Source organism: Melozone crissalis, unplaced genomic scaffold (assembly GCF_028551555.1).
Source record: "Melozone crissalis strain CALT ecotype California unplaced genomic scaffold, PUWL_Pcris_2 ptg000042l_1, whole genome shotgun sequence".
Classification (NCBI taxonomy): domain Eukaryota; kingdom Metazoa; phylum Chordata; class Aves; order Passeriformes; family Passerellidae; genus Melozone; species Melozone crissalis.
Genome location: NW_026535820.1, coordinates 61,732,290 through 61,747,512, shown reverse-complemented (window position 1 = coordinate 61,747,512; position 15,223 = coordinate 61,732,290). Strand labels below are relative to the sequence as shown.

The following is a 15,223-nucleotide window of genomic DNA, read 5'->3' as shown; positions in this document are numbered from 1 at the left end:
GGTTTTGTTTTGGTTTATTTTTAATTATAATTATTACAGACTGCACAGTGCAGTGGACAGTACGTGTGTCCCTTGATAGGACAGATATGATTTATGCAAACAGCTGAGGACACTCATGTACAGCAGCAGTCTGGGCAATACAAACACAGAGGGACACGTGCATATGCAGGCATGCATTTGTGCTTGGACAAGTACAGAAAAAGTTCACAGCTACTATACAAGGACAGAAATCTTTGGGCCAGGCAATTTTTCTTCCTCCATTTCAGAGAGAAGGAGGACTCAATAAAAGAAATCTCAAGTCAAAATTATCAAATTTGACATCATCTTGAGTTAAGAAACAAAGACACAGATGAGAGATGTCTTAACAATCAGCATTTCTGGAGACTCCCAAAAATTAAGTGGTCTTTCTGAACCCTCAGAAGAATAGTTCCAGCTGGCAGATGTCCATGCACATAAAGGAATTCATCCTACTGGAGAAGGAAAGGGGTTAATGTGAGCCATTGAAGACTCCGGTGCTTTGGGGAGGAGGGAATATACATGCTCCAATAAGCCTTTTCTTCCCCCACAGAATTACAGAAGAGGCCAAGGTTTCATTAAAACCCCAGCTGGAAATGGTAATTCAGCACCACCTGTCACAGCCCCGTGGGCACCCCCAGGCCCTCGCTGACCTGCCCAGCCTCAGCTGCTGCCTCCACAGCCCATTCTGCACCAGGAGCCCCAGTGGAGCTCAGGCTCTGTTCCCAGACCTGGATTGAGTTTAAGTACCACACTTGCCTCTGGTCCTGCACTCATCTCCTCAGACCTGTGTTATTCGTACTCTTCAGACCCAGGCTGTGGGTGATCATTTCATCACCCAGGCACATGGTGTGACTCTTAGGGCTGTCCTGTGCAGGGTGAAGACTTGGACTCTATGATCCTTGTGGGTCCCCTCCAATGCAGCACAGTCTGTGTTTATGGAATTTTTCATGTCTGAGACTGCTCATGGCTCCTACTAGCAGCCCCAGCTTTGTCACACAGCTCAGGCCCCATGGCACCAGGTGTCCTGCTGGAGTGGGCACTGCCTGTGCTGGTGGCACCCTCACCTCCGTTCTTGGCTTCCCTCACGGAGAAGCTCTGCTCATGCCGCTCCCAACATTTAACAGTATCAGACAAAAATATTTCCAAAGAGGAAACCGCTCTTTTTAACAAAGTATTTTTGACTATTTTAAGACCACCCAGTCAAATCCAAACTCACTTCTTAATAAAGATCACCGTACCAAAAAATAGTCTTCAAAGTTTCCTCAAGTCTCTACACAGAGAAAACTCGGGTCCAATGTGGTGTTGGTACGAAAATTAGCATAACTAGACTACTAAGGCAAAGCTGATAAAATTAGCACAGTCAAATCACCGTGACTACCACAGTCTGTGTCTTTTTCTTTGTTCATTACATTTTTATATTTTCAGAAACTGCTGCACACTGCTGCCTTTTAAAGCTACACTTTGTTTTTCAAACCCAGACCTACGGGCAAAAAAGTCACCTACGATACACAGCTGGGGAGACAAGGAAAGGGGAAGAAAAAGACAGGAAAACCCAAACACCTGTATTTCAGGAGAGGAACGCAGGCAATAGAACACAGATTGAGATAGTAGTTAATTTAGGCATCTTATACAACTAACATGTTTGTTTGAGGCTTTAAGAATGCTTCTGCCTTATCAAGTTATATTTTACTTTTTTCTCAATGAAACAAATATGCTTTTTGTGGCTTCCAATATTTTTTTATATTGTCTTATGGTAGTAAGCAGGTATTCAATTGACCTGAGAACAGCAAGAACTACTACGCAATGTAATTTTTGTTTGTAAACTATCAGGTTCTAAAGGAAAGGGTTTCTGAGAGTAACTTCTTAGGAGATGTTAACAGTCTGCCTTTTGATCAATTTGGGAAGTAATTGTTTTTCAAACAGTAAAAAAATACATCTGTTCAAAATATATTTTTAAAAGTTTCAAATGGTTGCTACCCTCATCAGTCAGCTAATGCTAAGCTAATACCCTACAGCACCCTTGTACTGACCTCTGTAATTAAGCTAGTAAAAATCTGATATTTGAAATAATAGCATTTCTAATTTTCCTACCTTAAGTCCATTACTATACATCAAAAGACAGGAACAAGACAATAGCTCAATTAGCTTACAACCTATACAACACTTACAACCAGAAAGATATTAGAACATTATACTGTGATAAATATTAGTGGAAAAGGAAAATTTTTACCATCTGAAAGTCAGACTCAGCAAATGTAAAAAATTGTTTAACCATGAAGAGGATTTTGATGGGCAAAAACAAGATGTTCATTGCAAAGAAAATAAGGTAAAGAATTTAGAACACTTGAAGTAACTACACCAAAGAGCTTATATCCAGACTTCAAAACCAATCTGTGAACAAAAATACAGTTTAAAAAGGTATTACAATTCAGCAACACAACAAAATGTCACCCATATATTTACCAGAAGTCACAGGAAGAAAAAGTAACCACACTAAACCTTGAACTGATATTCTGACCCAAACAGCACACTAGGTTTCACAGCAATTATGAGGCCACATTACTAAAAGACAAGGAAGTAAGAATAAAGACAGTATCAGAACTCCTCTATGAAATGTGTGCTAATCCAAACTCAGACCTGAGATACACCACTTTTTTTTTTTCATTCTAGGCAGTAAGTACACGTCTACCTGGGATGCCCAGAGCAATGCATTTTAAATTCAATCATGGAAACTACTACATAAGTTGGAGAAGATAGGAAAATCAGAAGAGGACTGTGATTCTTGTTGTTGCTGCTTTATTTCTTTTTTTTTTTTTTTTAATAAATTGACAAAATGGAAGGATACCAACTGGCATTGATAAATGCCTTTGAAAGCAACAAGGGAAGGAAGATTAAAATGGAATTCCTCAAAGTAGGAGTACAGAACAGAAAATGCTTGTGGCCTTGCTGGGAAATGGGCATCCAGAGTTGATGGACAGGAGAGAGTAGCTTGTTCAAATGAATATAAGAATGAAATATATACATGATGACTCTTTACAAACAGGTTAGAGGAGCAAGACAGAAGTAACTATATCTAATTTAGCCATTAATAAATCTGGGCGGACAATCACATCAGACAGATCTTAACGATGTTTACAGATCATAATGAGTTACTAAAAATATTCTGGAACTGCCATCTTAGAAATCAAAAAATCAGAGGGGAAAAAACCCTATAAATGATCTTTTCTTTTCATAACCAAAGAAGCAGAGATTTATTTTCCAAAATGAATGTAATTTAACATCTTAAACTATTTAAAAGGGGTCATCCTGCCTCCTTCTGTGTAGCTTAGGAGTAGTACATTAGACCTGCAGAAAGACATAAAAGGAATTCTTCTGCAGTACTGAATGTTTTGTAAATTTGGAAGATTCTTACCCTGTATTGATGGAAATTATTTCTATCAGTGGATTCTTCCTAATCTTTGGCAAATCCAGTCGTGCTCCCCCCAAACGTTTTCCATTATCCTTTTTCTGACCCAGCAGTCTCACAGAATGACCTTCAAATAAAACAAAAAAAAATGCAGTCATTACAAAGAAGTCTCATCACAGTTGTTTTGATTTGCTATTCTTCAGAAGTAGTGTTTATATTTCAAAGACTGAAAATGAGAATGAGATGTAATAATATATTTCCACCATCTGGAGCATTTATAAAGAGACACTGACAGGTAAAATAAATCATCTTAAAATGACAAAATTATTTCATCCAATTATCCCTTCACACTTACATTTGCTGTTTTATATGATTAAAATTATCTAAGCACTCTCATTTTCAGATTCTCTAGCAAATAGCAACATAGCAATAATATTTAAATGAGTTGCATGGCAGGATCAGATGATTCTTCCTGAAAAATTTAATTCAAACCTAAATTAGGAGGTAATAAACAACTAAATACTTTTTTAGCTTATGACATGGAGAACCAACACATTTCAAGGTTACCTGACTGTGTAAGTCTGGAAGTGCTGTGAAGCATATCCTCACACATCCATGGCTAAGCTGACTACCAAGATTTGCACATATTCCTCCCACACCAGGACAACTGCAGGTCAGAAAACTGCCTCACAACTACTTTCCTGAAGCCATTAATGTTCAGGGAGTAAAATACAAATAATTTCACCAACTGCCTGCAACATCAGTCATGCCACGACACTTAAAGAGCACAAATGGCAGGGTTCACTGATATTTTTGAAGCAAGAACTAACAATGAAGAATCAAAACAATTGTGTGTATGATTGCATAAGGTAGTCTAAAGTGTTCCCAAGTTATAAGTGTAAGACTTGTATCATTTACTCCACAAAGCCTAGGACAGGCAGGTGAGAGACAGCAAGGGAAAGCTAATGGTAGATGCCTGAATAGAGTTGGAAGACAATAAGTCAAACTTGCAGGAAAAGAAAGTGTGTTTCTCTTGAACTTGGAAAACTCCCTGTTAGTAAACCCTACAGCTCCAATCCACCACATATTTCAGGAAAGAAAAAGCTAACCCTAAAATAAGAGGGGGGTGAGAGGAATGCATGAAACTACGAAGTACAAGCTGAGCTACATCCAGCACAGCAAAGCCTATGACCACTTCAAATCAATTAAAAACTGTGTAACATCAAAGCTCCTAACTTATGTTACCAACAGCTATTTACTTTAATAAGAATTTAAATTAATTCCTTCATCAGTCAAAGCTTTTCTTCACTGCCTGTTTTGAGTCATAAATTAATTTTTGAATAATGTGGCATTCATTTTCCTAATTTATTTCCTTGATATGGCAACAACAGCCTGGATAAGACCCAACTACTTCTAGAATAACATCTTCCTCAAGTTTTTTAAAGGTACATAAAAAGTTTAAATCAAAAATATGATCTAATGAACAGGAGAGTAGGACTGACCTGACAGCATAAAGGTTAATACCAATAGGAGACATAATGGTTAATACTGATAGAAGATATCATCATGTCAAAAGGAAACAAAAGGCATTACTTCTGCAGTTGCATTTGACAAAAATTTCATTATACCCTGTGGTGAATTTAGTAATATGATGCTTGTGCTACTAGCATTTGCTAAATTACTCACTTCTACCTTTTCCTGAGAATAACAGCAATATCCTTGTCTCACAATACCATCACTTATTTTCTAATCTAAATGCTTCATTGAAGAGCTGCAAGCATGGCACCATTTTATTTACTTGTATAACAAAAGTGAGTGCCTTAAACCAGAAACAGAAAACATTCCTTTTTTTTTCTTAATACTGTAGTTTATTTGGAATAAACCAGTTTATCCATTTTTTAAATATTCAGCTACATTGCCATATTAAAGGTGTATTTGGATTTATGGTTGAAAATACAGTGGAACAATTCACTGTAGTCTTAAAACAATCAAGTTTAACAAGTTACCCAAAATTTAAAATTAACACACTTAGAATTGGGGTCAAACTACCATTCTTAAGTTTAAAAAACAAGATGAAAACAACAAAGCACAAAACCAACCTGCTCCCCTCCCCAAGTAGTATCTCATTGTGCAGAACTGGGGAGGCCTCATCTCCTCACAACACAGACCCTCACAAGCAGAAGCCACGTGAGTTACTGCTCTCTAACAGGATTTAGCTCATGCTCTCCCTTTCTCAGACTGACACCAGTCCTCAAACAGGCAACCACCCCCAAAAACACCCCACAAGATGATGCATTCTACAGATAGAATATAGTTTATTGGGAGAATAAGACTGAGCTGCTAGTATTGTCAGAGACTTCCTTTATTCAGGAAAGATACCCCAGCTCTGTGACCATCCCCAAGTGATCCACTGAAAGTTAGCACCCACTCCAACCCTGAACCTGAGCTCAGGAAATCCATGGCCTGGCAATCAAATGCAGCAGCTTATTCTCACATAAAATACACTTCCCATATTCCTCCTGAAGGACATTGAAGTTTGAATTAATACAGGCTTGTAAGACCTATGGGGTACTCAAGAATAACAATATCCCTGTACTTTTCAGTCCAGATACCAGAGGCTGAAAAAATGCCTCTAGTAGGAGATGAATTTTAGCAGAGAGTTTAATGCTTCCAGAAGGCAAGTAGCACATGCACATCCAACTACTGTGACTGGTGTGGCAGGCACACTTAATTATTTTTCCTAATAAGAAAACCCCCTCAATTACAGTATTTGTGACCTTAAATCCTACTCCATACAAGGACTATTCTGTTTCATTTAAAGTAAGCACTAAAACATCTGTTTACAGAATTGTTTCTATTAATAAAACATAACTTGATAAACACTGAATCATACTTTTTCACATGCTGTAAATATTTTTCCCTCAAACTTATTTCAAGAAAACTTAAAAATAAGTATTTATCTTCAACTAGGAAAAGGCTAAATAACCTTTTTATTTTTAGATTGCCTAACCAGCACTATTAAGCCCAGATCAACATCAAGTTTAACAGAAAAAGTAGTAACTTTAAATCTCATTCATGACCTCCTTTCAAAGCTTAGAATGGGACAAAACACTGCAATTAAGCTTTACTTCTAAAGCATTTTATCTGATTAAGTTACCTTCTCTCTGACTTTACAGGTTGCATAACTTACCTAAGCAAAGCAGGTGCCCCAAACTTAAAAGGAATCTTTCTTTTCATGTTTGTTTTCTTTCCTTTTTTTTTTAAAGTTTTGGACAACATTTTTGAAAACTGAGTTAATCACAAGTCTATTACCATAATGATGAATGCTCCATCTCAGATATCAAACAAACACCACTCCTTTTTTGAGGGCTCACTTTACAATGCAAGCTTTGAAACACAGCTTAAAGACAAACAGATCTAGTCAGGTTAGATAGAAAAGCCTAAACGATCTAGGCCTATTAATTGCTTCTGCTACAAAAATAACTTTTCTTCTTCCACACAATCTAGCAGCAGATAAAATTCCATTAAGAAAAAACAAAACAAAATCTGAAAAAGTTAATTAGTGGTTTAGGTCATGCATCAGAGCAGTTTTTCACTAATTAGTAGATAATTAATACAGATTACGAATAACAGAAGTACTAACCAAGTCCAGCAAGGACACTTGCAGAGCAGAATCACTACATCAAATGCAAATGAAATCAAGCTAGGAACAATTTTAAATGAATCAGAGCTCTCTAGTTTTCAGAATTGTATAATATTAAATTCATCTTTACATAGAAGTCAGTAGATGCAATTCACATTACTTGGTACTATCTGCAAGAAGGATGAGGTTGGAATGAATTAACGAGGACATTAAATCCTAGTGTTAGTCTAAAAGAAGGCATTTAAATGTGTCGAGTTTGATCATTCAGTATGCAAAATGAAAGTATTTTCAAGGTATTTATTTGCACTTGTTAAAAAGGACACAAAGAGTTTTAATGGCATGTACATATACCTCTAATCATAAATGTATGTGCTTCAGGATTGATGGAAAAGGCCCAGTCTTGAAATATAAATATATAAAGGAAACAGGTAATGGAATTTCTTTGTCATAAGATTACAGCATTAAATGTCCTGTGAACCTCAGGTTACCACCACATCCCTGAGACCTAGAATCACAGAAGCATGCTAATGATATAAGAGCAAACAGATTCAAATGGGACTGGTACCTTCCTAGTTGATTACAAGTATAAATCAGGGGGAAGTAGCCTGGCTTAGTAAATTTTAGCAAACTTTACCTGGCTATCAGCATCATATCAGATACTAGGAGATCTATATTATGGTTAAAAAATGGTCAGTTTCACTGACCATAGGCTTACACTCCTCAAGAACTGCTGGGAAATTATATCTGCTTGAAAGACAAAGGAGGGCACCCACTGAGGGTCCCTCCCCATCCCTGCACACCCCACTGGATCTCTACAGTGTGACTATGAAACACAACTCCCAGCCAGACACAGATTTCTTAGCTTCCAAGTTCAGTGCAGATAGCTCAAGCTGCTCAAAACCATGATTTTACAGAAAATCCTCAAAGATGCAGGAAACCCCAGCCTTGGCAGCAACAATTTCTATTGTTTTCTGCTTGCTCTGTTACACACTCTTTCCCTTTCCCAGTTACATCACTGTGCTTAGAGGTTATTCACCATTTCCTGAAAGACACTTTTTTCCTCAGAGCACGGCTGCCAACGCGCTGTTCTGCACTTCTCAGATGTCTCTCACCAACCTGATTTTCTCCAACATCTTTAAGGAACAGGATTAAGCACTATTTCATGTACTCTTGCACATGTTTCCTTCCACTGTTTGGCTCTCAATGAATAGAGAGCTTCCTTTCCTCAAGGTTAGCACTGGAAAAAATAGCACATAGGAGCATTGCAGCTAAGGAAAGGAAGGTAAAAGCATATGAAGGGAAAACAAAGTAATACATTTCTTCAAAGAAAAATTAAAGGAAGAAGGGTAAAGAAGAACCAAAAGAAGTAATAAAGACTGAAAGAAGCATTAAGCAAGGGCAGACCATAAGCTCCTCTCCCATCTTTTCTCCCTGCCCTGCAGCACAAACATGCTGTCCCACAGCAGACATAACTGATTTCAAAGGAATTTCCAAGCTCCTCAGAGCAATCACATGCTGTCAGACACACACAAGTGCAAAAACAAGGACACTAATTGGTTTGGGACTCTGCTGTTTGGATGCTCCCATCCAAACCAACCCCAGCTGGCCAGCAGCACATTGGCATCCCTGAATGTCATCAGTGGCATTTCCTGTTCCAAGTAAATTCAGGGAGCAAAGAAAAGCCAAATCTAACTGAGAGGTTTATGCCCTGCTCCTGACCAAGCAACTAATAAAAATCATTCCTCTTCTAGATCAGTGACGACGGGAATGTTCTGTAACAGCCAAACTCCATCTGGTGTAGGCAGGAACAGGGATTAACTCAGTCTAATGGTGTCAGAATTACTGATTTTTCCTTGTGTTTCACTGCACATACCTTGGGCCAGACATCCAGTCCCATTAGGATGCTGGTAGCTGATGCTACGTTTGATCCAGTCTCTGCATTCAAAATTTTTTCATAAAAAGATTGCTTTCCACCCTATACCAAATCAAAAAGCTTCCTAGAAATGTGCAGGAATTACTAAGCATACAGCACATTTGTAACTAGCTTGAAATACAGAGAACTACTAAGTGTTGCACTTGGAATTAGCATCCAACAATAATACTGCTTTGGAAGACTCTGGAATGTGAGTGTCACACTGGTGAAGACAGGAGCTTTTTAAAATTCACTTAATGTAATTTCAAAAACAAGATATTCAGTAGAAAAGGTCCACAGGTGTCCCATATTGCTAAAATTAATACACTACTTTCTCTTCATTAAACATACAATGCCTCTTTATTCTTGGCATGTCTCCAGTGTATGACTCAATCATAACAATATCTGTAAGCACTAAAACCCTACTGTACAAGAAGTCATACAGAAAAAGAGATCACTATTAACAAGGATTAACTGCCCATGTAAAAATTTCACCAAGTTAAATTAAGAATATAAGTATTCAGGAACATTTTTGACACATCCATAGTATTTCCTCTATCACAGCAAAAGCATTTGAAATGCTTAATAGGCACTATTAAGGCACTACTGCTTTTTTATTTTTAGGATTCACTAGCTCCATCCTACTTATTCTGAGATCATGCAATGTTATTGTCTTTCTGGAAAAGTGCCTGAACGTTAAATCTCCTGTGAGCTCAAAATGCCAGCCACAATTCCACAGCTCAGAAGGACAATACTTAGAATTGACTACAGGAAGAGTTCCCCTGACCCTCTGTCCTCACCTCTCTGTGAAGAAATGCATTTGATTAGGATCAAAGATTCTGCTCAAAACCTCAGGAGATCCTGGAGAGAAACTTCCAAGGGAAAAGACATTTTGAATCAGATAAAATAGGCTGCATTATGAGGAAGGGAAGTGCAGAAAGCAGGATTGTCAGAGCCAGCTGCAGCAGCACAAGTAACTTGCCTAATGTTTTGGGGTGTGCAGGATGAACAGAACAAATTTAGCCTCAGAGTGAAACGCTGAGCTGAACTTGTCACTGTATCCAAAATCATGAGGTACTCTTTACATTTACCAGCCATGAGGATTCTCTATTAGAGCTAAATCCAGGTGAGTCTAACCAATGTGAATAGGACAGAAAAATAGGGATGATGTAAGATTCACTCAAAATGTGGAAAAGAGCACATACGGGTTTGGAAGAAAAGGCACCTTTTCCATGCACATCACAGGCTCATTTAGCAATGAGCAATCACAGTTGTGCTACTGAGATTTTCAGTCTGTTTCCCCCAATTGCTGGTTTTCATCTTCTGTGGCACTATTTATCTTCCATTCAGTTTCTGTGAGCTACTTACAAAATAAAGTCATAACAGCGACAGTCATAATAAGGATAGTCAGTTCTATCAGATTTATAAATTAAATCAGTGAAACACCTACACTAAGAAAAATAATTACTAAACCTATCTAAAGTCCTGGATCATCTCACATACCTAACAGTCCCTGCATGCCCAAAAGCATTGGAACAGACACAGAAAAAACAGCAATAAACTTTCTTGTAAGAGCAAAAATCAGTTGATAGTAACAGAAATTTCTTGCCCCAGCAGGGACGATTTTAATGTTGAGCCACATCATTATTGATGTTTTGCAAAAGCAATTAAAATCTGCCTTTGCAGAAACAGTTTCTCTACAATTACTGTATATTCCTCATCATGCTCTACATTTTTATTTAATTTACAGTCTACAAAGCTGAACTCTCTGAACTGATAATGGCACAGATCATGGTATTACTATTTGGAACTCATCAGTACATTACACTTTTAGTAAGCAGTCAGAAAGGGGCAATCAAAATGCAACATGGTGCTCTCACTGAAGCCTCTGGCCACATGAAAAAACTTTTGTTTAAAAACCATACAGTGGGACACCTTCCAGCCTGGTCTTTTATAAGCCAATGCTTGTTGTCAAAGTAGGTCTTAAATAACAAAAGGGGGGGAAAAGCTACTTATTTGAGCAATGACGCTCTTTCTACCCATAATGCTCTGATGACAACAAAAATATTATAATTTTGTTTAAATAGGAGTATCTCCAAAATTTCCAATCCAGGGCACACAAAACAGAGGCAGGTGACACATACCACATTATGCCATTAACCTCAGTGATTGATACATGCAAATGAGTGACTGGTGAATCCTTTAAGCACAGTCTCGGCCCCAAGTTACTGACTCACCGTAGCTCTGCGTATTCCCACTGAAAATATTATTTCAATCTCATCCAACTTTCTTAAGTCTTTTAAACACAGTCCCTGGCATGAGTTCATAGAATTCTTATTTAAGGGGTTGGAAAGGACCTTAAAGACCATCTGGTCCCAACCCCTGTGCCATGGGCACATCTCCCACTAGACCAGGATGCTCAAGGCCTTATCCAAGCTGCCTCGAGCACAGCTTTTCCAGTTAGTGTCCTTACTTTTCCACAATCTCAGTTTAAAAGGCAATTCTACCTCCTAGAAATCGCATTAGGGACATGGAACTCTCCCGGGATGTGTGGAGGGGGCTGCAGGGGCTGCTGCAAGGAGAGGCCGGGGCTGCCAAGGGCCAGACACCGGCAGCTCCAGCCGGCTCCAAAAGCCCTGCCACAGGGCACCGCGGAGCTCCACAGCTGCCACAGGTGTAAGAAAGGGACAAACACTGCCTAGCAGCCAGGAAAGAAGCGTGAGGGAAAGCCCTGTGAGCAGCAAGGAGAGAGGAGGAGGAGGAGAAAGAGGAGAAGGAGGAGGTGCTGCGGGTGCTCTCCGCTGGAGAGGAGGAGAGCAGAGCGAAGCCGATCATGCCCCGCAGCCCGGGGCAGAGCGGGGAGCAGGGAGCAGGAGCGGGGCTCCTGCACAAAGTGCACGAAGCCTGTGGGACTCCCACCGGAGCAGCTCCTGAAAGACTGCACCCCCTGCAGAGGACCCGCCCTGGAACAGTTCCTGGATCCCCAGAGCACACAAGAATGCCCCAAGCTGGAGCAGGGACAATGTCGGGAAGCAGAATCAGCACAGGGGGCTGCACTGGGCTGACCACACACTCCCCATCTCTGTGCACCACTCGGGAGGAGATGGAGGAGTCTGGGATGAGAGAATGAAGCTGAGCATGGGAAGAAGAGGGGTGGGGGAAGGTAGTTATAGTTTCTCACCGCTCTATTCTATTTTTAATTGGCAATAAATTAAATTAATTTTCCCCAAGTCGAGTCTGTTTGCCTCATGATGGTAACTGGTAAGTGATCTTCCTGTCCTTATCATGACCCAAGAGTTATCCCATTTTGTTTTCTCCACTGCCCTCGTGAGGAGTGAGAACAAGAAAGCAGCTGGGTGGGGGCCTGGCAGCCAGACAAAGTCACCCCACCACACAGTGAAATAAATAAAACAACCCACCCAAAACTGTCCCACTCACCCCTCCTTTCTATGTCCTTTCAAAGGAGATAGAAAGAGAAACAGAGACTTGATGAGGCCACTACCCTCCCTCTGACCCTCCTAAAGCTGCATTTTGGCACAAACAGTCACTTTCCTGACCGGGAGCCAAATGATACTTTTCCTCAAATAAGAACTCCCAACTCCTCCAATTTTTATTCTTCAATTTGGCCTGTCATCAGCTTCTTAAGTCAAGGCTACTCTTCCCACAGTCATAGAAATTGAGAATAGTTTATTTTATCTACTGTTACCAGCAGATTCTAGTGAAATCAAGCAGCACATACAAACACTGTTTAACAATCCACTATTCATATACGTACAGATAAATACATATACACACACACTCACTTTCAGGTGGACAATCCAGTATAAATTCTACACTTTAGCCTATATCTAATATAGGTACCTTTTATCTCTTTTTCATACAAACACTGCAATAATCATGAATCCTGCTAACCACATGAGGACAATTAAACAGTTGAGCAAATAATGGTCAATGTTTAAACTGGGAAGGGATGGACAACTTCACCAGACAGGTCAACGTGACTGAAACTGGGAAAGGTTATGTTAAGTATAAAGGGCTCAACCCTGAAGTAATTTCCTTCGGTTGTTTTTTATAATCAGGTCTAATGACCCATTGTAAAACTATGTTTTGTGAAAGCATTAGACAGACATAATATGGACTAAACTCAATTCAGCCTATGTCCCTCATCCCCCTAAGGCCAAAGCTAAAAGCAGACTGTACACAAACACTTTGGTCCCATGCCTCCCACCCCCACAAACCCTTAATAACATGAGATTTGAGAGCATGTCTAGAAAGGACGGGGGAAAGGCCTAAATCTCTGAAGACCTAAATTCAAAGCCAGAAAAGAAGAATTTCTCCATTAAGCAGTTAAAATTTCTCCTTTAAAATACAGAAGAAATGTATTCTCTTGCCTACTGTAAACTGTTTATAGCCAAGCTTGTATACACACACAGGCTTTTTTTAAAGACAGATTTTAGAGTGATTCATAAAAAGCTGACTTGAGCAGTCACCATAAAGACATTCTGCAGTTCCAAAGACAAATCTTCAGCTTATTGGAGCATACCATAGAAACTGGTCATCCCAAATAACTTTTATATTCTATACAGAAATTTTACTAAGTGATGCAACACACATAAATTATAGGCCTGTTTTCACCTAGCTCAGAGACACCCCAACTCCTTAGCAATATTTTCCTAACATTCTATGTCATCATAACATCTTACTGGAAAACTAAGCACATGGAGTGGGTATGTTGCCCTAATGTAAAAATTGCTGTAAGCCAGACTTAAAATTTGGGAATGTGCAGATGAAGCAAGGTTTACTGAACTGTTAAATCAGAACCCTGCATGACAAAACCATTCTGTTCTATCAGGAAGAATGAGAGATACACTGGCTACACAATTGTGGATGTCACTTTGAGAAACTCAGTTCTGAGTCTGTCAATGAATTATTTTGTCTAGTTCCTCACAGGCAGTATAAAGGTTTCAGATTATAAATTACCATATCATATGAAAAGTACATGAAGATGTCTCTAGTTAGGATATATCTTGGGACACAGTATAAATATTAATTAGACATGACCTGCATACAAATACTGCACTGCTATTGAAGATTGCTTCTGGAAGTGACAATTTACCTCTAATTTACCTGCTAATTAGGAAATTTCAAAGATTCATTTCAACACTTGTGATAAAAGTTAGGATGGCATAAAAATGAGAAACCACTAAGCATCTTAAAAGTCTCTCTCTCTCTCTTTTAGCTGTCAGTGCAACAACAAATGTGCACATCCTTCTTTTCCATTTTCTGATGAAACAGGATAAAAAGATAAAGTCACATAAAAAGTGCTTATCAGAATTATCTGATGGAGAGTTGGGAACTAACAATTACACTGACTTCACACATATGTGGTAAAGACCACCACAAAGATATATTTCTTGAAACTACCACCTCTTGACGCAGCAGAATGGAATTGCTCTGAAAAGGTCTTCCTGACAATGCCCTTAAGACTGAGAAATAAAGCTAGAAGAAACCCTTTTATATTTCATACACAGAGTTCTAAATAATTCTGAGAAATCAATTTTCTTTGGGAGTGCAGCAAGCTTTCAACCAAATCCAACAAGGAAGACATTTTCATGATAAACTGAAAAGATGACTATTCGGAAAAAAAAAAAGATAAGGAAAAAAATTCTTTCTGCAAACTTTCCCTTTTTGTAAACTGTGTACTACAAAGTTCAAGCATCCAAGAAAAAATTAAGGTACCACTTAAGAAAGAAATGGGAAGCCAGGGAAAGCCAGACTTTTAGACTTAAAATTAGCATCAAGGTAACCTATTTCCACCTTGGTATTTGGACAGAAAATCCAGACAACTCAGTGAGGCTGACCAATCTACAGAGCTGTCCTACAGAGCAGAAACACTATGAAGTTCCACTTATTCAGTCAAATTTTTTATAAACATTCAATATATAGTATTTTTGAAGCTTTCAATATATACATATTCACATTACAAGAGTATATCACCCATGCAACCTTTAGATTTTCTTAAAAAAAAAAGGTGAAACAAATTGTGTCATACAGCTATGAGAGACACCTAGCTTAAAAGTCACAGGTGTAAGCTGGCTCTGAATTCAGAATTCATATTTAATCCCCTGTCCCACACCACCTCAATCTCCTGAAAGCATTAGCAGCTTCAGAAGCTGTTGCCAACAATGTACTCATGAAAACAAAGGGTTACATTTCATTTGATCTAAAGTTAATTTAATCTTCT

The 15,223-nt window shown here is 38.8% G+C and overlaps 1 protein-coding gene across 1 annotated transcript in view; it reads right to left on the bottom strand.

The window, feature by feature from the left end:
* CDKAL1 (CDK5 regulatory subunit associated protein 1 like 1) overlaps window positions 1-15,223 on the bottom strand; it is a 377,883-nt gene that overhangs the window by 232,652 nt on the left and 130,008 nt on the right. The window contains exon 8 of the mRNA XM_054284911.1: window positions 3,431-3,551. Coding sequence (XP_054140886.1) covers window positions 3,431-3,551 — 121 coding nt within the window. The remainder of the gene's footprint in view (window positions 1-3,430; window positions 3,552-15,223) is intronic.